The 25,596-nt window shown below is 41.5% G+C and overlaps 1 protein-coding gene across 3 annotated transcripts in view; it reads right to left on the bottom strand.

Annotated features, from left to right (window-relative positions):
- Positions 1-25,596, bottom strand: part of PPP1R21 (protein phosphatase 1 regulatory subunit 21) — a 1,169,673-nt gene that overhangs the window by 899,722 nt on the left and 244,355 nt on the right. For all 3 annotated transcript variants that reach the window (XM_044055342.1, XM_044055334.1, XM_044055351.1), the window contains 3 exons: positions 24,201-24,365; positions 23,693-23,751; positions 2,049-2,143 (listed from right to left, as the gene is read on the bottom strand). In XM_044055342.1, the coding sequence (XP_043911277.1) occupies positions 2,049-2,143; positions 23,693-23,751; positions 24,201-24,365 (319 nt within the window). The remainder of the gene's footprint in view (positions 1-2,048; positions 2,144-23,692; positions 23,752-24,200; positions 24,366-25,596) is intronic.

Below are 25,596 nucleotides of genomic sequence, written 5' to 3' on the forward strand. Positions count from 1 at the left end.
GAGTTAGAATGTGTAAGTCCATTATTCTGACCATTCAGTCTCACATTATGGGTCTTGCTAAAGCAGGTCCCATCATTTCAAATGGCTACCTTTTTAGATCCCTTGTTCTGCTATTTGTGGGACTGTTTAATTTGTGAAGGTACAAGAGATCCTGGATTACTGGATACCTGATGGTTTGGAATACGAGGTACAGCTCTCCTCTGTGGAGCCAGTAAAATGCAGAGAACAGGGGCAGAGTTTCTAGTCTCTTCTGGTAGCTTAGGGATTTTAAGCATGCAATCCTCTTTGTTAGGAACCTCTGGGGTTTTTCCAGCTGTTTGATATGTCTGGTGAGGTAAATTCCAAAGACGGCATTACACTCTATAATTAGTCTGATCAGTGCTGACTACAAAGGGACAATAACTTCTTTTGAAGTAGATGATATTCCCTTGGCAATCAGCTATACCAAATAGGATTTCTTGACAAATGTTGCTACATGCTGATCAAGAGAGGGAATCATCAACCCAGTTTCTTAGGTCTCCCAACTACATTTTCATTTAGAAATGGATAATTGTCACTGCTGTAAGCTGGGGGAATGGTCTGTCTGCCAACTGCTACAATGTTGCATTTTTTAGCATTTAATTTGCACTCATTTTCAACACACCAGGCATTTATTAGTTTAAATATCCTGCTGGGGAGCTTCTGTGTCAGAGGGTAATTTGACAGTGACTCCCCATTAGCAGTCTTTTGCGCAACTGGCTAGCAATAGGTCTTGTTTTTTGGTCTGTACATCAAAGAGGTAAAAACTGAGCAAAAGAGATCCCAACAGTGAGTCCTGGAGGATACCTCTGGTTACCTTCATGTTCTCTAACACTGTCTCTGCCACTCGCACCATGTGGATTCTGCCTTTTATCCAATTAATTATCCATCTTAACACACAAGTCTATTTGTAACATATCAGACTTATTAATTATGCTAGATTGAGGGATAGTGTCAAATGTACTGTCAAAATCAAGGTAGGCCATGTGTACAGTGCGACTGCTGTCAACAGCTGTGTTACTTTTTTTCAGGAAATTTACTAGCTTAGACAGGATCGACCTTTGACAAAACCAAATTGTTGCTAATATAGCCCTATGAGACTTTTAACGTTTATATAAATCAAGTCTATTATTTGTGTTCCATGGCCTTAAAAATTACACTAGTCAGGCTGAAAGGTCTATTATTTCCAGGGAAGGGATGTTATTTGGTCTCATGGAAGAAGTGTTCTTAGTCTTGGATAGTATTTTCAGTACATGTTCTTTAGTGATGACTGGGGAGGGGGTTGAGAGATACAGGTATTGCAGAGTTTCAGATAATCATCTCAGGAATGAAATTTGTGCTAAATGTATTTGCTAATATATTGACAATGTTTACCAAGTTCTGAGTAGGTTTTGCCATTTAGAAAGAGTTTTGTACTCCGTCTTTTTTGTGAGTGTGAGGCCTCTGATCTCTTAGACATTTGTAATTCCCATTAACAGAATTATTTTTGTTTAGCAAGAGTTCATTATCTGTGTGCATAAGGCAGATGCTACTTGGCTTTAGGATTCCTAATGGTATAAGACTGACAATAGACTGGACACCTTCCAGTTTTTTCCCAGTGTGAAATAAAACTGGATTTGATTTACAAAGAGTTGCAGAGCTTAAATAAAGTCTAAAATCGATTCATATAGTTATCGGTTAAGGGGTGGTGAGTGGAGTCGCATATGAATGCCTTTTTATGGAAATATAGTGACATAATGACTACAGCACATCTATATTAACAAGCTAACTAACCTGTAAGAAAAGATTATTTTATTGTTTGTACTGAAACATGTGTAAAGAAATAAACAAAAGAATCTGTTATACCTAACACAATGAATTGTTGACAGGAGACAATGTACTATAAATAAAAATACTATGCAGGTAAAAGTAAACGGATCCCCAAAGGAGATTCTCCAAATCCAGTGCAAAAAAAAAGTAACAAAAAAGCACAGGCATACATATCCCCTTTCAGCAAACTTACTGTATAGTGACAAACTCAGCATACTTACTTGTGTCATTAAAAGGAATCTTTTCTTGAATAATGCCTGTACAGTCGGCCAATTTTGAGCTTAAATCAGTATGCAATGTTTTCAGCTGCTCCTGGCTGTGTAAACAAATGGAAAAATACTGCTTAACACACTGAAATCACTACCTTCAGCAAATAGATTCCACTGTAACAAATAAAATTAATTATTCTACTGACTCCAGAAATGTCACAAATTAAATGAATACAAACAAACTGCAACATTAAAACAGTACCTCAAGTCTCCAGCTGCTTATGTTATTAAGATAATGAGATGAACAAATGTCCATCCTACTCAGCCAGGGTGACTGGTACAACAATATCAGAGGGTCAAGCTAGTACAAAACTGAATTAAGGCACGGGGGATAAACACTGGGGTGAATATGACAACAGCACAGTTTTGAAAAGGCAGGACAAATGGAGACTAGCCTGCTTAGGTGTGGCCAAGCCATTCTGCTGCTAAGGGATATGCATCCTTTTCCAAGGTAATGCTTCCATCCTACACTAAATATCTGCCTGTTAAAACTCTCAGGACTGTAAATATCACACTGGAATAGCAGGACTAAAAGTGTGAATGTGGGGACCACATACACTAAAGTTTGACATTATGGTACCTTGGGAGTTTTTTTTCCCTGCTCTGAGGTACAGCAATCCTGGCAGTGATGTGGAAATTCCTGTAGTCAAAACCCCAGCAAAAACACTTTTTCAAAGAATAGTAAAATATAAACAGGATAAACCATGATTCAAACAAAACATGGAAAGTGTCAGGACTCACAAGACTGGGTCTTTCATTTCTGACAGGGCTATGAACTCCAAGACCACCACAGCTTCAGATAAGAAAACTTTAATAAAATGTTAGCGCTTTCATGCCAATAACTCAGCACTTCATCAGACAAAATACAAAGAAAAAGAAGAACTCTTTATAATACAAGCAATTAATCAATGTAACAATTTGCGCTCTCTCAATAAAGGCATTAAAGGCACATAGGCATTAAGTCCAATACTTCTGTGTGCCTGCCTGCAGCTTCATAATCCATTTACTTTCAGCCTTTTCAATAAAACTGTTCAAATTACCATCCCTCTTGTTAATATAAAACTTATGTAAAACTAAAAAACAAAAAGAATGATCTTTAAAAACTTGAACATGCCTATACAGAGCACTACTGTCATCTTTATTTCTTATATAACCAACATGTTCTAAAATACGCTCTTTTAAAGTCCTGAGTGGCTACATTATCTGCCATGCTGCCAGGTTTAAGGTTCTGAGTTGACTGTGCAGAATATGATTGTTTTGCTGCGTCAGAAGTTGAAGGATTTGAGGTAGAGGCCAAGGTTGGCCTTGGGACAAAATCTTTAGGATTGGGTACCAGTGCTGGCGTGGCCAGTCTGGTACAATCAGGATCATTTTTGGCCTCTCTTGTCTGACTTTTAGAAGCACCTTGGTGAGAAGAGGCATCGGCGGGAAGGCATAGACTGTCAGGTTTTTCCAGCTGAAAGACAGAGCATCCACTTTCCATGCTTGAGAGTGATAAATCCTTGTGCAAAATTTCTGTAATTGACAATTGTGAGGGGAGGCAAAAAGATCGATGTCTGGACGTCCCCACTCCCTTGTTATCATGTTGAACACTTGTGGATTAAGCTTCCATTCGTGAGGATCCATGAGATTTCTGCTTGGTTCGTCTGCCAGTGTATTTTTTGTTCCTGGCAGGAATTGTGCTTGCAGATGTACCTGGTAGGTCAGTGCTGTGTTCCACAAAGTCATGGCTTGTCTGCATAGGGGGTAGGAATGTGTGCCCCCCTTGCTTGTTTATGTACCACATAACTGTGGTATTGTCTGTCTTTATTAATAACTGTCCTGGATGTATTAGGTCCTTGAAGACTGTCAGGGCATTCTGTAGAGCTAGCATCTCTTTTTGATTGATGTGAAGATGCATTTGTTCCTTGGACCACGGACCCTGAATACATTTTCCTGCCATATGTGCTCCCCAGGCCCAGGCATAATCCGATGCATTCGTTGTTATTGTCTGCCTGGCTGTAGGTAAGGTGAAAGGCTGTCCCTTGTTGTGGTGACAGGCCTGGGACCACCATCGAAACTCCTGTTGTAGGCAGGGAATCAAGGTTATGATTGTCTCTAGGCTGTGACAATGCTGAGTCCAAACACTTTTTAGATACCATTGTAGTTTCCTCATATGCAGTTTGGCATATGGAATTAGTAGAATGCAAGAAGCCATGGCCTGCAGAATTTTTCTTGCAAGGAGCTGGGTCTTTGTTGCCATCATCTGAAAGTAATGAGTCAGTTGCCTTTGCTTGTCTGGCGTGAGATAAGCCATCTGGGCAGTTGTATTTAAGCTTGCACCCAGGAATATTACCTCGAGAGGGCACTAGTTTTGATTTCTTTTCAGTTACTGTGTAGCCTAGGCAAATTAGCAATCTTTTTACAAACGCCAGGTGCTTTAAAAGAATGTCCTTGCTCTCTGCTTGTATAAGGCAGTCGTCCAAGTAGGGATATATTTGAATTCCTTTTTGTCTGCAAAATGCAATTACTGGTGCCAGGCATTTTGTGAAGACCCTGGGCGCAGTAGATAAGCCAAAAGGCAGTGCAGAGAATTGATAATGCATTGAGCCTGCTATAAATCTGAGGTATCTTCTGCACGATTGTCTGATTGGGACGTGCAGGTATGCCTCCTTGAGATCCAAAGTAACTAGCCAAGCCTCTTTGCCCAGCATGGGCAGAAGTTGTTGTAGTGTTAACATTTTGAATTTTGGAACATCCAGGAAAGTATTTAGGATTGACAGGTCCAGTATTGGTCTCCATGCTTTGTCCTTTCTGGGTACTAGGAAAAGGCGCGAGTAAAATCCTTGGCCCTGTTCTTCTTGTGGAACTTTTTGAATAGCTCCCATATCCATAAGAGCAGCAATCTGTTTTTGTGCCTCTGACCATTGGTTTTGTGGCAGGCTTGGTATACCTTTTGGTTTTGGAAGCATGTGGAAGTGGAACCTGTAACCTTGAGAAACTATATTCAACACCCATTGGTCTTGGGTGATCATGTGCCAATTTTTTGAGAAAAGTGCTAGCTTTCCCCCTAGGGGTGCTGTCAACTGGTAAGAGCTTAGCATTTGCAGAGAGAAGTCACTGTGACTGTTTTCTATAAGGTTGTGATTTGTCTTTTCCTCCTTTGGGGGCTGAAGCACCCCATTGTTTAGGTCTGTAGGAGCCTTGGGGCTGAGATCTGCCTCTTGGGCGTCTGTATCTGCCTCTTTGTGGCCTCTCTGACACTGGAAAGGACCAATTTTTTGAAGGCCAGTTTCTGCTAAATCTAGGTGGTTGAACCTGTAAGAAATCTTTCACAGTTTACATTGACTTTGCTTTATCCTCCATTTTCTTTAACACCTCTTCTGCCTTAACACCAAACAAAGTATCATGCTGTAGTGGAGCATCCAATAATTTTACTTTAACATGGTCAGGTAAACTTTGTTCTTTCAACCAAGCACGTCTTCGAATAACTGAGCCTGTAACTGCGGCTCTACAAGAAGCCTCTAATGAATCAAAACCACATTGCAGAGTATGCTTTCCCACTTTTCAACTGCATGCAATAAATCCTGCACTTCTTTACTGTCAGGACCTTCTATATTTGTAACCATTTTCTGCTTTAACAATGACATGAGATACTGTTGATATTTAAGCACATGAAACTGGCAGTTTAAAGCTCTTACAGCTAAAGTAGCAGAAGTGTAAACTTTTTTCCCCCCATCTGCCCAGAGCTCTGGAATCCCTATCTGAGGGGACAGGATTTTTGGCAGTGGAAGCTTTAACCCCCCTTTAGGACCCAGAGATGTAGTTTCTGGGTCTGCAGCAGGGTTTTTGTAAAGACATTTATGAGAGTCAGGGACCCTGTAGTACCTGTCTGGCTTTACTGGTGCAGGGGGTAAAGAATCTGGAGACAGACTGGATTCAGAAAAAAACATCATCTACAATATCAAGCACAGGGAGAATAGCTAGGGGCCTGTGCTGAGGCAAGAGAAGGAAATCTCTGAGCCTTTTCTTGGATTCTGAGTAATCCTCTCTCCCAATGGAAATGCTCCCTCATGGTGTACAGGGTTTCCCCAAAAGAGTAATCCTCAGGAGGCGAGGCTGAAGGAATGGACTCTTCAGCATCAGAGTCCTCATAGGGAGGGATAGAATAGCCCTGGTCAGAAGAATAATCAGAAGAAATGGAAACCTGGTCAGAGGAATCATAATCAGTGTCTTGCCTAGGCCTTTTGTCAGGAAGGGGGTGGGAGCCCCTGATTAAAGTTATAAGGTCTTCGGCCATTTTAAGCATCTGTTTCTTTGGCATGGATGCCTGTTCTGGAGAATGCTGCACCTGTTTCCTTGTCTTTAATGGTGTTTTTGACTTTGCCTTTGCTGCTGTAGAAGCTTTAATTGTAAGCTGTGAAGGTCTGAAAACACCCTCAGAAGCCGGTGCCTGCTCAGCGGCTCCGGACCCATCTGAGGGTATATTTTCCGTAGGCCCAATACCTTGAGTTTCCACAGGCCTCGGTGTCTCCACATGGCTGTCGGTTACGGCCTGTGACTCTGAGGTAGCGGGTGTCAGGGGCTGCAAAAGTGCCTCACTGAGAACCAGAGACTGGCCTAGAAGAGGCTTTGTCGTCGGTTTTGGACCTCGGATGCCTGTCTTTTTCTTTGTCCTTGTGTTTTTTTACACATTCCGGTTGTCGGTTGTTCCGACAGCATTATGTAATTAAATCTTCGTCCAAAATAATGTAAAGCAAAATCAAACCGAAGTTTAATAGTGCGTTATTGAATCTAGCACAAAACCGACAACTAGTAATGTCGTGGTCAGGGCCTAGGCACGGAATGCAGTAAGAGTGAAAGTCCTTATGAGGTATTTGCTTCCCACAAGAAATACTATTATTAACTTTTACTGACATCGGTCTGGAGCAAGAAAAAGTTTCCCCAACGAGGTACTTAGCTTTATTGAAGACTTCGGTTCTGAAATTCAATTTTGAAAATCTCAGGAGTCGGCCGACAGGCACTTGTGAACTGCTTTTGCTTCGGGCACCGCACGGCACGAAAGACTGAATAAAATGGCGTTGGTTGCAACTTTTATGCCCCTGGCGCACTGACATCAGGGAAGAGGCAACAGCAACAGACGCCGGACCAAGACTTTGGAACTCAGGCCGACTGCTGATCACCTGCCAGCAGGATAACCCAAGTGTAATGACTGCAACAGTGAAACACGATGAACATCATACCACCCTGTTATTAGAAAGGACTGAGGCTACTAAACAATCTGCTTAGCTACTAAGGAAAGAACAGAAGGCAGGAATGATCCTACTAAGTAAACATCTACTGTTACAGTGAGTATCCTCACAAGAACACTTGTTTTCATCACAGGGATCACCAATGCAGTGCATTCATAAATGAATGGAAGATTACCAAGCAGTGAAGTTTGCAGACAGTCGACTTAGATGAAGGATGAAAGCATGTTCTTAAGTACCACACAGGCAAAAAAAAAAAAAACAGCCCTACTCCTTGAATGAAATGTCCAGTAATGTTTGTAAAGTGGAAAACATGTAGGTTGATCAATTTTTTTCATCAAGAGACCACAGATCAAATAAAAGCTGCTGAAACAACTTACAACAGTGAAGTTTTCTTCCCTTTTCTCCACTGCTTTGCAACCTCAAAAGTTCATAAGGTGAAGACCTTAACCATTGTGCCAAACCTACCCTTGGAGGGGAGGTGCCCCCCCCCCCACATAGGGGGTGCAGGTAGCTTGCCCCCAGAGAAAAAAATATCTCCAAGGTTTGATGAAAGTTTTGTCAGTTTCTTTTAGTCTGTCAACATTTGCTATAATACTTGCCAATATGCTGATATGATTCCATAATGTGTAAATAGATCTTTAAGTGTCAGCTTCCCAGATACTCTAAACTGAGGCATTTAAAAAAAAAAAAGAGAGAGAATCTCTAAAGGGATAGCAGCTTGAGCCTACAATCTCCACCATTTCCTAAATTAAGCAGTATCTCACCAAATTGTTTGATCATCTGATTTACTCTTTTAAGCCATGTCTTTCAGCGACTGCATCTTACTTGTCTTTGTGCCCTCCTATGTGAGCCAGCAATATGTGTGCGCGTGTGTGTGTGCCTGAAGGCTCAGAAGACAGAAATGAAGCTTATCCACATAAGAAACAGCTTCTCTGGAATGTGTCTGGCTACTCAAAATCAACTATTTGGAGTAATACGTTTGTAAACTTTCACTGCTTTTTAACACAAGAGACACTCAATGTACCACATGACTGCTATGTTGTTGGATGGCTATTAGACCTTGGAGCTGTTGTGAGTCCTAAAGGTCTGAAGGTTCAGAAGAACTGCTACCATTCTCCAGTAAGCAAATAAGTAGTCTTGCATGTGCAAGGGGTCCAGACAACTTGGACCATTTGCTCAACATAATTCCCTCTCCACTCTACAGGACATGCATCTGTGGTGATTACTAATAAGTGAGAGGGAAACTGAAATGGAGTAATCCTTCACAGGTTGAGCAGATGTAACCACCTTCATAGGTCCCGTTTTGCAAGTTCCTGCAATTTTTTTCAGATATGACACAGGACATGACATATGAGACCAACTAACTTTTGGGATCATCTACAATACCTCATACTGCACAGGGCACCATGGAAATGGCAACTGCCATTGGGCTCAGTGTTCCAAGAAAAGCTGAAGCTGTCCAAGATTCCAGAAGTCAAAAAGTGGAAAGACTGAATCCTGTCTAAAGAAGATATGACTTGCACTGTCAGGTGCTCAGGCTGTAACTGATAAAAGTGAGCAAGGTTGAATGTTACTCCCAAAGAATAGAACAACTTTAGTACAGACTCCCACTCTGACAATAGGTTTTGAAGACAGGGAATCAAGAAAAGGAAAATCTTAGGTAGCCAGTTAGGGGTTGCAGAATGCCTATACAATATGCACTTGGTGAACACCACGGGGTTTGTGGTACTACCGAATGCAAGAGTCCAACAATGGTAATGACCGGCTCCAACCCAGAACTGAAGAAACCTCCAGGACTCCATGATGATGCTGACCTGGAGATAGGGGGGCCTGGAGGTCCAAAGCAAGCCCAGTTTCCTTCAGACAAGCATTGAAGATTCAACTGCACTGTGACAACTTTAAAAATTTCTTTTTAATAAAAACTACACTGTGATAATTTGAAAGCTTTATATTTTTGGATAAACGCGTTTAGTCTACTTAGATCTAGTACTGGACTGACGTTTTAGATGTTAGTTTACACACACAAAAAAAAGAATCTGGAGTAATATGTTCTGGTGGGACCTCATGGACAGCTCTTTTTTGTAGGAGGCCCTTGGTGCATACCTTTGATACAGTGGGATGCTGGGCAAGAGTAACAACTATGGGTGTGGCCAAGTGAGGAATGAAATCTTGTATCCTTGTCCTTAGTTTATGTTTGCCCAGCAGGAAACTGCCTTCAAAGTTAGACAGTTGGGCAAGGCATCAGGACTGCTACTGCTAGTCATCTGAAGGCGAACTGCAGCCTTCCTGTGACTGCACAGTACCCTTCTGTTTGGGAACATAAGCCTTGAGCATCTAGGTTTTTATCAGATTGTTGATCTTTCTGCATAGCTTCAACATCAGGACGACATATGGTGTTGACTTCCCTACATCCAGGAAAAGGAATGCTGAAGTCATTTAAAAAAAAAAAAAGAGTAATACTAGTGGCACACAGGATCTTTGCCCCTCTTCTCCATATCTGCTAGGTGTGGCTTAACATCAGGGTGAAAAATCAAATGTCCTTGGAAAGGGAAGTTAAATAATGTCACTTCAATGTTTTCAGCAAAATCTGTAAGTCTGCTTCATGCATGCCAGCACGTAGTAATCTAGGTATTGTGGCTCTGGAAGAATCTTCTGTGCCACTGTATGCAATTCTCATTACATGGTTCAAATGGAAAAAATGTGTCTGAATCCCTCAGAGCCACACGCTCCAGGGAACTAAACCTTGTCATCACAATGAACAAAATATATGCTGGAGGGATAGGTTCCTGACCCAGAGACTCCCCAGACTCTGGAATAGACTGCCCATACATGTCAAGCAGAGTGTCTCTTTGGCCCTCTTCAAAAGGAACCTTAATGATTGGATGGGAGATAGGAAATTCACTCCAGGGATCACGTCAGTCGCCCTGCTAGACAGGGGTCCAGGGAAGTTAATATTGTGGAAGAAATAGCCAGGGAATTGTTATGGCTAGGCTTATATAGGCCCTAGGGCCAATAGCCTAGTACCAACCTATGAAGAGGATAATGACTTGTTTCTGACTGGTTTGTCAAGTAACTGCACCAGTTAATACTGCATTTAAACCACCAGGTCTAACAGGAACTCAACCATACTAACTAATCATTTTCATCCAAGAAAAAGTGGAATATGCAAAAACTCATTTTAGAGTTTAGTCTATCACCACAGCTCCTCATCTAGGGGAATGGCCACAGGACTCTGGAAAGTTCTGTTTGAGGACATCTGCTGCAATTAAGTTGTCTGGCTTGGGAGTGTCCAAACAAAGGTGTCACTCTCTGCGTGGCCAGGACATTCAATTGACTTTCCTAAGCAGTGGAGTTACTGTATCATGGCCTTTCCATTAGTAGCCACTTTAAGAATGTCAGGCATTGGAAGGCTACCCAAGATGACTTTTTGGTGCATGAAAAGACTTTTTGCAGTGTTTTTGTGGGGAGGATATAGTCAAATGGGTCACTCCATTCTTTGCTTTATCATTTCCAAAATCTCTACAAATTTATAGCGATAACAGTGAAAAATTAATGATAAGGTGCTGCTTACTGTGATGGATCCGAAGTCTTCTTAAAACACTCAATCTTGCTGGCTGGGTTTTGCTGAAATCAAAGTTTAGTTATAATTGCATTCACAGTCCGTTGACCACAGAAACTTGCAGTGTGTACACTGATGCAGAACCTAAAACTCTGTCACTTTAAAAACAGTAACCAATAAAAGACTTTTTATAACAAATCACACAAACTACTGTTGCAGCTTCAAGTAGTGTTCTACTTTACTTCTCAAACAGCATGGATGATGTGAGAGATACAATACAAAAACAATATCTCTAACAATGTTATCTGTTATAGTCTCTTTATACTGTTCTAGTCATGCAGTTCAAATCCTGTTTTTCTCTTGTTATTCTATTTTGGACTTTGTATGAGAACATCTGTTTGCTGGTGTTTGCAGAAAAACATGTTTTCATCCTGTACTGGTATTGTTTAAGGAAACACCTACTAGTAAAACACAAACAAATGCTGACTTGATCATTCAAACTTCCTTGCTTAACAGGGTCATATGACAGAAACATGTCCTGTTGTCTACTCTTTAAGGAAGCTGCATACATCCTGTTTTTCATATCTTTGCTTTTACTGACAATGTGAAATGCTGCTTTTACTGACCATGTGAAATGCATACATCCTGTTTTAAGTCTGTAAGAAGTCAGCTTTTTTGCTGACAGTGTGAAATGCATACATTTTTGCTGATTCTGTAGGAGACATGTCCAATAAGCAGATTCCTTATTTTTCGAGCCAAAGTCATTTAGTATGGATGCTAATCACATATTGCTATTGCTAAACTCTACTTCTACATTTAAGCAAGCTTTATTTTATACCTTATTTATGTTACATATTTGTAGCAGAATTACTTTCAACCTTAACATTTTGTTGAGCATACTCTAACAAACAGAAGTCAGCACAGGGTTAGCAAAGAATTCTGGGGACATTCAATGAAAATGTTTATGCATGTTTGGCAGTGAAACTGAATCAGCATCAGAAACCCCATTGCTAACTGCAGCAAAACTCAGCCAACTGGCATTAACACCAAAATATTGAGCACAACCCCCAGCATCAAGGTCATGGTCCTATTTATTGACGGCTTTAGGCACCAGCGAACCCTGCAGTTGCTGGGGGCCCCCTGTTCCCTGGAAGACCCCAACCACAGCAAGTTATCTTATCTTGATATTTTGTAACATGTCTGTAAAACCAACAAAAGCTAGTACAGCATTCTTGCATACTTAATAAACCACATGGATAATAACTCTTACTTATATTTCCTTTAAATTTCAAAGATATAGTAAAGATGTAGTAACAGTGTTTTGTCAAGTAACAGGCATCAGAATTCCATTAAATATTTCCCTACTGACATAATGTCCCTGGCTTTGTTAAATCCCGTTGTTGGACAGTTTCTCCACTAAAACTATCTACATAGCCAGTTTTAGGTGCCTGCTATACCAGTGGCTGCAGGGGGCCCCTTTAATCATCCTTAACTGTGTGGGGGCCCCATAAAAGCTACTGCTGGTTGGGGAAAAATTAGGAAAAAAAAAGTATTAATTTACTAATTATGCTCTTTAACCTGAATAGGGCTGTGATGTGACCCTGTTAAGATGAAGTTGATAATGAACATGAGCAAGGTAAGCATTAGAGAGATCAGCAGCCCAGAGTGACCAATCTCAGTGCATACCTTGGATTTTAAGAAGAGCTGATACTTCCGATCATCAGGGATGGTTTTCTCTTTCAGGGAGTTTTATAAATAGAAACAGAACACGAGATACTATAACTCACAATTATTTTGCTTAAGAATTCAGTTGTTGTTGTGTCTTTCGGCTTTTCCTGGTTAGGGGTCGCCACAGCGGAACTCCGGTCCGCTAATGATTGGCAGTAGATTTTTACATGCCGAGTTGCCAGCTCTGACACACAACCTTCAATGAAGGTACAGCCATTCACGCATGTCTCCACACAGAAGATGCTCTAGCTGAGAATCGAACAGGACAACGTCTTACTGTGAGGCGACAACGCTACCGCAGCACCGCCAAGAATTCAGTGCAATCCCAAAAATAATAGAATAAAGGCTCAGAATCAGGACTACATTTTAAATATTACTCTAATTCACTTAAAAAGTTAGTAGAATAACACCTTTTGCATCAACATGTATTTTTGGACAATAAGTATAAAACTTAGATATCTGGATTGATTGACTGTTTGTAATCCTGAATGATTTACCAGCAAATCAAACATTTTATTAAAGAGAAAGCAAAAGTATGAACAAAATCAGGGAAGGTCTGTGAAATCAGGGACAGTGACAGGTATGCATTACTGCTCAATGAGGTAAATAAGTGACTTACCCCTGGTGCTGTTTGATGACTGCTAAACATAGTTACTGATCTGATGTGGCAGTACCAGTGTTGCACAATATATTGCTATTTGCAAAATAACTACAAAACTAGAAGTGTGTGTGTGTGTGTGTGTGTGTGTGTGTGTGTGTGTGTGTGTGTGTGTGTAAAAAATATCACTGACTTTTGTCTGTGCACGCCCCCAATAATGCCAGGACACAGACATTATTCTTCTGGGTATCAATAAAAAAATGTACCAAACAAGTAATTATATTTCAAAAGTAAGACACAAAATATATCTCAGAACATTCAGAGCCTTAGATCTTCTTGGAGCCTGGTCCCCCCTCTCACCAGACTGTAAAAATAACTTAATCATCCTCGACTCTGTGAGGACCCCCACAAAAGCTATGGCTAGCTGAAGAAAAATGAGGAGAAAAAATGCATCCGTTTTCTGATTGAGCTGTGTAACCTCAACAATGCTGAGATATGACGCTTTTAGGATAAAGATGATGATAACCTCTGGTTTCAACCACACCCATTCTAAAACCAGACCTGCTGGAATATGTGTGTACAGAAAGCTGTTGTAGGTTAAGGTGGTGGAGATTGCGTGGTTATCACAACTTTAATTTTCATCACAATCAAACCTTAGGGGTTTGCACATGAAGTCATTATAACTTATGTTTGAGCTGAGGACAGTGTGGTCATTGTTTATTTACTTTTCTCACAGACCTCAGAGGTATAAAAAGAAGGTTACTACAGCTTGTGCAGGGGTGGTGTACTGTCTAGGAGCAACAAATTAGAATATACTACTGAAATCATTCTCACAATCACACATCAGGCACATATACACAGGGCTGACTTTGCGGGTTAGGGGTGAGGAAGCATGCGATGTATATGTATATCAGCAGTCACTTGAAATATATGGCTAAGGCAATTTAAACCTCTGCTTTCATCCTAGTCTAACACCAGAGGGATGTACAGGCAGTGACTGTCTTTTGTGGGGGGTTAGGGAAGGAGGCAATATTCCCAGATAAGACGTATATATTCCCACAACTGGCTTGCTAGTTTATTGTGAGCTACTATTTTTGTCAGCTTTGAACATTAAGCCTTGGGCACAGCTTATGTCTTCCTTGAAAGAAAAAAATAAGACTGAAATTCTTTTCTTTTTCGTGATTTTTGTTTAGGCCACCATTGGAGTACAATGCTGCGAAAATGCTCTAAAATGTATCCCAGGGCACATATATAACCCCTATGGCTTTGGAGGCACCAGTTTAATTGAGTTATTTCCTAAATGGTTATTACTGTGCTGTCTTGGTCAGGAAAGGTGTGCTGAAAGGATGCAAGGAAAACTAAAACTGTACAGCAATAGTGAATTTCTTTCCTTAATCATAATTTCTATTCAAGCCATTATTGGATGAAAAGGTTGTGTAAAAAGAAAGAAACTTTAAAATGTACTTCAGGGCATAGAGAAAGTTATGGCTTCTTGAAAAAGCTGAGATTAAGGCAAAATGCAAGAAAAAGAAGAAAAAAAGTAATGTGCATGGTATGGGGAGGCCAAAAGATTGTGGGGGGGGGATCAGAGGAGAGGACTGGAGGGGGGGGGGGTTGAAACGGTAGGCCTAGTCATCACTTCATTTAAGTCCAGACCTGTTCATAGAGTTGTTGTAATGCATCATTGTTGCATCTAAATGCCAGTAACCAAGTGTCCCTTTGTTAGCCAGGTCAACAAAGTGTGGTATATAGGCCTGCTGTAATGTAAGAGCTTGTAGCTACAGGTCTGTCTGTGTACTATTCCTAAAAGTCTGCAGCACAAACTAAAAGGTTTCTTAGGAGGTGTGGCACTGACAGGATGATACTTATACTGGAAGTGCTGCGAGGGACCAAACTTGACATTTGCCGGGGACCCCCAAAATGCTAACACCAACCCTGTCCTACTTATCAGTGAAACTAGGCCCACTGATATCAACAAAGACAGGACTGGAAACAGGAAAATCAGTGACACACTAAGCTGCAAAGTCAATGAGACCAAGACTGGTGAGGAAAGCCCTGAGGATCTAAACATGGGGAGCAAACAGATATGAGCTATTTTTATCCACAAAGTTAGGATAAGGAAAGTAGACAGTCTTTTCATAGCGCTCAACAGGGCCTCCCATAAGCAACAAAGGGAGAAACCATCTGGCTTTGGGAGGCAAAGGCATGTAGCCCTGACTATGATTCAAGCAATCGGGATTTGATTAATGGCATCAGCATGGCAAAGCTAGGCAGGAAGCATGGGAGAGAAATGAAGGGATGTGGCCTGCTCACATTTCATGGGTGGGTGGGAGAGGTTTGTATACACTCAGGACCATACTGCTGCAATGGCAGGGGCAGATCTCTTGGAGGGAACACCCCTTGTAGAAATGATGAGGCATCCTGTGTTTACAGTCCATTGCATGCCTCTTCCTGATTCATAAAAGTTAAGATCAGGAAAAAAATACAGATGTGTCCCACTTACCACAACTGCAGATGTTCAGGTCGATTGATGTTGCAGTACAGATTTTTGGGTCTTCCTGCCATGCACAAGTCCCTGACTGGCCCACTTTCCAGAGTCTCTGCAACTTCCCTAGCAGATGGACATTTGACATCCAATGTCTGGATAGCAAGGTATAAAAAGGCATCAATTAACATCTTCAAGTCTTCCTAAGCAGTGAACATGCAGTCTGATGCCTGAGGACAGCACATCCTGCCAAGTTGTCTGAATTTGACTGAGACTGAGGAAAATCATAAGAGGCACAGAGGGGATGACGAAGATGAGAGAAAAATCTACAGGGAGCTCCTCTACCCCTTGCTTCCAGCAAGAAAAGGAGAAAATAGGTCAGCAGATGACAGGTTGGAGAAGTGGGAGTATCTACTGCAACACTGATCTGCTTGAACATCTACAATTATGGCAAGTGGGACACAATTGGACTAGGTTCTTTGTAGTCAATGTTGCAGTACTGATTCTTGGGAGGACTCCATAAGCTAATAGATGGGTGGTAGGTAATTTGTATGACCTTATTTTGCAGGATGGCAGTAGGTAAGCCTGCTCTAACCCTGGAGACATTGCCTAGGTTATAGTGTTTTATAAAGGTGTGGACTGATGTGGCTGCCTCTAGGATAGCCTGGGTAGAGAACTCCTTTGAGGAAAGCAGTGGTAGTTGCCTCATGACTGGTGGAGTAGTTTTTAAAATGCCCAGATAGATCTTTTCTACGATGTAAGTAAGGTGTAAGTAACAGAACTTAATGCAGTTTGCTATTCACTTTCAAATGGTTTGGAAACAGGCCTGCCCTATTTACCCTCTGCAAATGCCACCAGTAATTGCTCTGCTCTATTATGGGTTTTTGTCCTGTCGAATTATTACCTTATCTGTCTGTGCACATGTAAGGAATGAAATTATTACCTTATCTGTCTGTGCACATGTAAGGAATGAAGGACTTGCTCTTGCCCTGTTCTGTGGATTTGGGAATAAGACTAGTAAAAGGTAAATTCTGATACAACCTTAGGCATAAAGGATGGTTCTTTACACATGAGGATTTGTAGCTCTGAACCCCTCCTTGCTGATGTGATCACAGCAAAAAAAAAAAAAAAAAAAAACTGGTCTTCCATGTTAGCATCTCTAGAGATGCTGTGGCAGCAGGTTCAATGGCTGACAAGATTAGTTTCTCTAACACAAAATTTAGATCCCAGAAAGGGATATGGCTCTTTCTGGGAGGGCTCAGGTGAATAACCCTTTTTAAGAAAAGCTTCATGTGGGGTTGTGAGAAGGTAAAGAGAGCACTGTGCAGACAAGCTGACAAGGCAGATGCATGTACCTTAATGCTGCAGTAGGAAAGTCCCTGTCTTAACAGTCTTGACAGGTACTACAAGACTGAGTTGATGTCTGCCTGAGAAGGGTTGGTGTTCTAGGTATGACTTTCTGGGATTTAAATGCCTTGCTTCCTTTAGAATGGAAAGCATGTCCTTAAGACAGGAAGCATTTCTAGATGTCAAAACCCAGTCCTCCAGGCTGTTAACCTGAGTGTAGCTAGGTGAGGACGGAAAACCGATTCCTTGGCTTGGCTGTGGAGATCTGCTTTCTGCAGTAGGGTGTGGAATCTCCACTAAATGAGGGTCAAAAGAAGGAAGAACTAGTGTTGCCTTAGCTGGAAGGGGGCCACTAGGATCATGCTGGATGTGTCTACCCTGACTTTTATTAGTACTCTAGGGATCAAAGGCAAGGGTGGGAATGCATAAAGGAACCAATTTGTCCATGTGAAAAAGAAGGCATATATTTTCCTAGTCCCTGTCTGTTGAGTTCTGGTGCAGAAGTTCTGTAGTTGTTTGTTCTGTTTACAGGCAAACAGGTCTAGTGATGGGACCCCCCCCCCCCCAACTGTAGGGTTAGGTCCAGAAGACCTCGCTGTTCAGCATCCATTCATTGGGGTTTAAAAGATCCTGGATTAGAGAATCTGCCAGGGTATTGTTCTGATCCAGAACATTAGAAGCTATGATGGTTATCCCTATTTTTTGAGCCAGATTCCAAAACTTCTAGGGAAAGCTGCACAAATGGTAGAACAGTGTTCCTACCTTGCTTGTTTATGTATCACATCACTGTGGTGATGTCTGTTCAGATCTGCAGGATCCCTGGGCTTAAGTTTTGCTGAAAAGCTTTTATGGCAAGGCAGACTACTAGTAGCTCCTTCCGCTTTATATGCAAATTTCTCTGCTGCGGTGTCCAGTTGTCCTGCACTTTCAGGAAACCTAAATGGACCCCCCTCATGTTATGTCTGAACTGTCTGTGGAGATGGTTTTGTCTGCTTCTGGTAAAGAGAAATTTACCCCTGGGTTCTGCTGTATGATGCTCCTCCACCATAGCAGCTCATAGAGGCATAGGAGGAGAGGCAGTGGGGCTTTCCCAGGGTTGATAATGTGGTCCCTGAACATTTTTTGGAACCAATGAAGTTCTCGTGTAACTTTGCAAGTAGGATCATGAGAATGCAGAATGCCATGTATCCCAAAATCCTCAGGAATTCCCTTGGTGGGATGTATTGCTTTGGAAACAGGCTGGTACGGTTGACTATCAGAAAAGCTATCATGTCCTGAGAATGGAAGGCTTTCTGCTGGGCAAATATATGAGGGCTCCCAGAAAGAGGGTCCTTGTTTGAGGAAGAGTTTGTGACTTTTGAAGTTTTAAGGAAGACCTACCTTCTGAAAGCAGTCTATGGTGATCTGTAAGGCGTCTAAAGTCTCTGCTGTGGATTTTCCCTGAAAAAGACAGTCTAAGTACGGATCAATATAAACTCAGAGTTCTACAAATGTGCCATCACAGGAGCTAAGCATTTTGTGAGAACTCATGGAACAGTGGATAGCTTAAATGGTAAAGCACAGAATGGGAAGAGAGAGCCTGTTGCTACAAACTATAGGCACTTTCTGTGACAGTCTTCTATGGGGACATGGAGGTAAGCATCTTTTAGGTCTATACAGACCATGAAGGCATCTTGGAAGATCAGGGGTAGCAGTTTTTGCAATACGGGCATTTTGAACTTTAAGATGCCGAGAAACTTGTTTAGCTTTGAGAGGTCCAAGATGGGCCTCCAGATGCCCTCCTTTTTTAGAACTGGAAAGATCCTTCAGTAGAAACCTTTTTTTCTCATGACCTGGAGGGACAGGTTGAATGGCTCCTTGCTGAAGTAGTTGTCCTGAAAATAGGTGGCAAGAGGCTTTCCTGCTCTTTTGGTGGTTTTGGAATTTTCAAGAAGAGTAGGCTTTCTCTCAACTGGATGAAGTACCACTTTTCTATAATGCTGAGGATGAAGGAGACAAGGATAGTTTTCCAACAACAGGCTTGGATGGGAGAGTGGGTAGAGGTTTGTGAAGCTGGGGTTGAACTTGGTCAGTGATGGTCTCTGTGCTGGGTGGACTCTTTGGAGCTCCCTGTTTTGTGTGACTGATCTAGTTGCCATCTCATGGATTGTCTGAGTCTCTTACCATGGGGTGGCCTCCCTTTGACTAGAGGACAAGGCCAAGGTTTTGAAGGGTAATTCCTACTGTACCTAGGTGTCAGAAAGATAAAATTCCTTTACAATTTTTATTTTCCTTTTTATCCACCTTCTTGAAAACTTGTTCAGCTGGAGGTCCAGAAAGGAACTCTTTTTCTAGTGGAGCATCCAGTAGTTTAGCCTTAACCTGATCTGACAGGAGCAGGGTCCTGAGCCATGCATGCCAGAGAATGACAGAATCTGTGGCAGCTTCTCTGCATGACACATTTGAGGTGTTACTACCACACCTTAAGGAGTGTCTGATGACTTGTATAGCTTCAATAGCAGTCTACTAAATATCCTTTCTTAAGCTTCTGCTAGCAGTAAGAGTCCACCTTAGCTAGAACTTTGTCTTAGACAGATTCAAGGTACTTTAGCATACAGAATTGGCAAGTCAAAGCTCTTACTGACTGTGTGGCAGAGATACAAGTTTTTTTTCTGTCTAATAATCTACTTTCCCTGTCATTAGGTAAGGGATGTTTGGCTGGTCCCTTAAGTAAACCTTTGTGGAAGAAGGGTCAGCTTTTGGATTTTTGTAAAGGTGTTTGTGAGATTCAAGCACTTTATAAAACATGTCAGGTTTTCTAGGAGCAGGAGGTAAGGAATAAGGATGTAAAGCAATGCCTTCAAAGACATCATCCTGTACTAAATGTACAGGTGGAATAGCCAGTGGCCTGAAAGAAGGCAAACTCAGCAGTTTCCCCATAATGGGGTCTGAGCTTATGAGAACTGTTTGCTTTCCCAAATGAAAGTCTTCTTTATGCTATGAAGGGTATCCTCCACTGGAAAGGTCCTCAGGGGGGTGGGGGAAGGTGGAAGAGAGATGTCAGAGTTTGAATCTGGGAAAGTTTGTGGGGTAAATTTCCAGAATAGGATGACTCTTCCTCATCTTCAGAGCTAGAGGAATCGGCATCTTCCTGAAAGGTCACCTCCCTGCTTCTTTTGGGTGGTGAGGCTTTATTAGCAGATTTATAGCAGGGCTCTCTGGATTTCATGAAAGCCACAATTTCCTGTGCTATTTTAGGAGGTTTTGGGCTTCGGTCTGAAGATATTTATAGGTTGGTACTAGGCTATCGGCCCTAGGGCCTATACAAGCCTAGCCGTAACAATTCCCTGGCTATTTCTTCCCACAGTATTTACTTCCCTGGACCCCTGTCTAGCAGGGTGACTGACGTGATCCCTGGGGTGAATTTCCCATCTCCCATCCAATCGTCAAGGTTCCTTTTGAAGAGGGCCAAAGAGGCGCTCTGCTTGACATGTATGGGCAGTCTATTCCAGAGTCTGTGAAGTCTCTGGGTCAGGAACCTAAGCCTCCAGCATGTTTTGTTCATTGTGATGACAAGGTTTAGATCCCTGGAGCATGCGTCTCTGAAGGATTAGGATTTATTTAAGTGTAGCATTGACTAGGCCTTGTATGTTAAGCAGAAATCGCCTCTGCGTAGACGATATGCGACAGAGTATAGCTGGAGTTTTTTTTAGATGGTCAGCATAGGGCATCTGCTTTAGACCTGTGATTCTTTTAGTGAGGTATTTCTACAGCCTTTGCAGTTGTTGCAGATGTCTTGAGAGGTACATACCAAACAGGACCTTATATTCTATAATGGGTCTAATGAGGGATGAGTACAGTGGGACAATGACCTCCTTTTTTCTGGATAAAAGCCCTTAGTGATGAGGTGTGCCACATAGAAGGATTTCCTGACTGTTGTGGCGATGTGGTTATCGAAGGTGAGACCACTGTCCACCTGGGTCCCTAAGTCTCTTAACACACTTTCAGTGCTTACTGTACTGCCACCTATGTGGTAATTCATGGGTACATGTTTTTTTCCCAAAGGGGATAACTATACATTTCTTGGCATTGAGCTTGAGCCCATAGCTCTGGCACCAAGCATCTGTTTCTGTAAGACCCTTTTGTAGAATATACACATCATTTGGGGATTCAATAATGGCTCCCAGTTTGCAGTCATCTGTGAACTTTGTTAGCCAGAGTCCCTTAGTGTTGGCCTGTAATTCAGAGAAGTTGATGCCAAACAAGAGCAGTCCCAGGACTGAACCCTGAGGTACTCCACTTGTCACTTGTCTGGAGCTGGATTTGGAGTCGGCTACTTTTACAGTTTGGGTTCTGTCAGTAAGCCAATTGGCAACCCATCGAGTGACGTAGGGATTAATGCCCAGCTTAGTAAGTTTATCTATGATTCCAGAGTGGGGGATGGTGTAAAAGGCCTTGGCGAGGTCCAGATAGGCTGTGTGGACCACCTTACCCTTGTCCACAGCTCTGGAGACTGATTCGAAAAAGTCAATCAGGTTCAGGAGACAAGATTGGCCCTTCATGAACCCAAACTGCATGGGGTCTAGTGTTTGAAGGTTGCCAATGCCTTTGTTTATAAGTTCCATGATCATACGTTCCATGGCCTTGCAGATCAGGCTCGTCAGACTGAGAGGGCAGTAGTTCCTGGGATTCAAGGTGGATTCCCCCTTGTGGAGTGGGATGACTGTAGCTGTGCGCCACTCAGTGGGCATGAAGCCTGAGGTGAGGCTATGATTAAACATGACACTTAGGTGAGGTGCCAGTTCATTTTGTAATATATAAAGTATACAGCCTGGGATGTCATCTGGTCCCATGGATGCTGTATTCTTAGCTTTGGAGAGTGCGTGTTTTACCTGTGTGGCCGTTATTACCGAAATTTGGCAAACTTTTGGTATTGAGATGGGCCCTTTAGGGGGTGAGAGGGGGGTGAAGTTTGCACTGAATCGATCTGCCAAGATATTGTCAATATCCTTGGGATCAGTATATTTAATGTCATTCTGTTGTAGCTCAGAGCAGATCTGAGCATTGCCATTTAGATTCTTGACATAGCTATAAAATGCCTTGTGGTTGTCTTTGGAATCTTTGGCAATTTTATTTTCGTAACTAGCTTTGGAAGACTTTATGTGGGATCTCATCTTCTTACTGTGGTTGAAGGTGGGGGCAAAGAGAAAGAAGTGGTTTGCTAAAAGGAATGACCTGAGCTTGTCGCCATCAGACCTCAACTTTGGTTAAGATTTCGGTAGTCAAGGGAGACAGGGTGTCCCCCTTGAGACCCATGACACAGATGTTTGAAGTTGAGGCCTGCTGCATGACCTCAGACCTGACAAACATGTATCATGGTAACACTTGTAGGAAGACCGGAGACCACAGCAGTGCCTCAAGGGGTCAAGCCAGAGGGTTCAGGCCTAGGAATCACCAGACCAAAGGGTTACAAAGGCACTTCTCACCTTGGTCATCAGTAAACTTAGGAACTACAGCCAGAGGTTTCTCAGAAGAGTCAGTGTCCTTTGTCTTTCAGCTTCTTTAGAATAACACTAGCTAATGTTCGAGTTTAAGGCCCTGAGGTAGGAGTGGATTGCAAAGCCACCAGAAAAAAATGAAGACGATGGCTCCACATGGGTGGCTAATACCTTGAATCTACATTTTAGGAGGGTTTTTCACAAAATTTTGCACAGTCAGGACAATTAGAGACATCATGCTGAGGCCCCAAGCAGAAACGAGAAAACAAGTGAGAATAAATCTAGGATTTGCTTCCCACACTTCAAACAATTCTTAACTTTTATGAATATTAAATTAATAGAAAAGTTTCCTTAATGGAGTACTTATCTGATTGGAAAAGGAAGTTTGTTGAAAAAAAATGAGCTGAATGACATACTGTGAGCACTATGAACAAATGTGAAGCGCATCAGACTGCCTGGCTAGAATGAACTAAAAATGGCATAATTAGGGGATTAAGACTAAAAGCTGTTTATGAGCTTCATTTTTCTGGCGGTTACTGCACAGGATTAAGGTTACAGGCTGTTAAATTAGCTACCTCCTGAAGTCCAGCATTTGCTTTCCAAAACATCCATTTAACTAAGTGCGTCTCAGAGCAACTCCATTAACTAGAGACTACTTTGAGGCAGTTGGGAAATTCATCTAGGCTTCTCCACAGTTTCCTGCAATGCATGTCTCGGAACTGCCCAAGAAGTTTTAAAAAAGAGTAGGAAAAGTGAAAAATCCAGTTAAACCTAACAGTTATAAACCGACTATGAAGAAAGATGACAAAAAATATAGCTACTAATGAAGCTTTCAGCATTTTACTATAAAAAATGCCAATCAGGTAGCCTGGGGCCACATACGTATGTGACAGTGAACATGACAATGGAATTCTGGAAAGAAATGGTGAATTTTGAGACAGGGAGAAGGACCGAGGTACCATGGGAAAGTTTCATGTGCTAAGCTGTCCTAATGTCTGTCAAACTCAAACTTGCTGTTACCGAGGATGGACCTTCGCTTATCAGATTATGAAACATATACAAGTACTAGCCAAATACTACCATATTTCATTAGTGCAAAATGGCACACATCTATCCATGGATTACTATTTCAAATGTATCTAAAAAGAATAGCTGCAAAGAAAAAAATTACCATTCTTCTGTCCGAAGTCTGCAGTCCTTAGCTTCTCGTTCAAGTGCCTGTGATTTTACCTTTGAAAATCAAAATTCACACTTTTAATGAGAACACAACAATGCTTACAAATAGTAAAAGTAAACATAAAATAAGATATGCAATCAACATCAGTCCATACTTTCATAAATAAAAGACTTGAGCTTCAATTGTTAACTGCAGAATATATTTCTCACTTTTGTTTTTTTTTCTCCTTCAACATTTCTCAGAAAACTACTGCAAACTACCTAATAAGCCAGTTTAAAATCAAATTCTCTCTCCTCTAATAACCTCTTTCTCATTTTCTTACAGCAGTACAATGCATAACATGAAAGAAGGCATTAGAAAAAGCAAATGTATGATTACTAATACTATTTCAGACCAAAAAGCATTATCATAAAACATGCGGAAAATACAAGGCAAAAGTATAAAAAAAATAGTTCATATCTCTTTAAGCCATCATAGCAATTGTGAATTTACACACTCTTACCTCTAACTTTGCCTTGTCATTCTGTAGCTTTTCTACTGTTTCGGTATACTTCTGTGTCAGACTATTTACCACTGCTTGATGCTCTGATGTCTCTCTTTCCAAAACTGCCAGCCTTTTTCTCAATTCTGTTTCAATTTGCTTGTGTTGCTCATCTGCTTCAAAAAACTACAAAACAACTCTATGATAACAATAGCATATTATTAATAATTCAACAAACTAGGAGCTAAGAGTTAACTACAAAAGGCCACACAGGAAGCTAACACAATGGTGAAGCAGATTCTGCCTTAAAACTTTACCAACTTTGGACACAGTGTTCATGTAATCCAAAAGTCAAAGATAACTTTACAATTATTTTATTAACCCATTTAATGTAGGAAGTCACATGAAATGTCTAATAAAGGAAGTTATGTGCTTACCAAAATATTAGATTTATCTGGCATCTGTCCAGACATTGGAACTGGTGGACTCATCAATGAAGGAGGCTATGTTTTCACAATAACAACAATGTTGCTTATTCAAGCTCCTTCTCATCCCATAATGCCTTGGTCCCCACCGAATCTCCACATCAAATGAATATAGACATGGTAATAACTATCTTGGAAAGGTTATCGACAGATATCCCTGGACATAAGGAAAACTTAGAACCCGACAACCATATAACATGTCCTGTGGTGTTCTTATAGTTTCCTCCAGATAGGACAATTTGGAGGGCATTAGGTGGGTGGACTATCAAGTATCCTGACAGACACTAGCTAAATAAAATATTCTACTAAGTACATCACTTACATATTTAAACTGATCCAGTCAGAACACTGGAAGGGCAGATTAGAATCCCCAGCAGACCTTGGGAGGCACTAAGATAACAAACCTTTGAGAATGGAAGCAAGATCTCTAAGATAACAAACCTTTGAGAATGGAAGCAAGAGCTCTAGGTAAGATACCTAAACTGTAATGTCTAGCAAAATTATTTAAGTTAGACTATATGGCAGCTCTATTCCAATAACAGATTTTTGAGGGTTCCTATTAGAAGAGCAAATGCTTAACATAGTGAACGCTCTTCTAACAAACTTGAAAACCCAAAATCGCAAAATGTTGAAGGCACAGAACAGTGATTTTTTTGGGAAAAAAATCGCTGTGCTGTTCTCGGGACTTTGCTGTTTTCTCCACTGTGGTGCAATCTCGGAGTGGGCATATTTACGTTGGGGGGTGTGGGGGCAAAGCCCCCCACTTTATTTTGTTTGTACATTCTTTTAAAAATAATCACTGATCCAAGCCTTCGACATTTTAAAGTTTTAGGTTTTTCAGTTCAATAGAAGAGCATTCGCTATTTTAAATGCTCGCTCTTCTAATATAGACCCGATTTTTGAGGAACGTTGTGGGTGTACCTTGAGACCTG

The sequence above is a fragment of the Protopterus annectens genome, chromosome 1.part2 (assembly GCF_019279795.1).
Source record: "Protopterus annectens isolate FY-2018-M chromosome 1.part2, PAN1.0, whole genome shotgun sequence".
In the NCBI taxonomy this organism is placed as follows: domain Eukaryota; kingdom Metazoa; phylum Chordata; order Ceratodontiformes; family Protopteridae; genus Protopterus; species Protopterus annectens.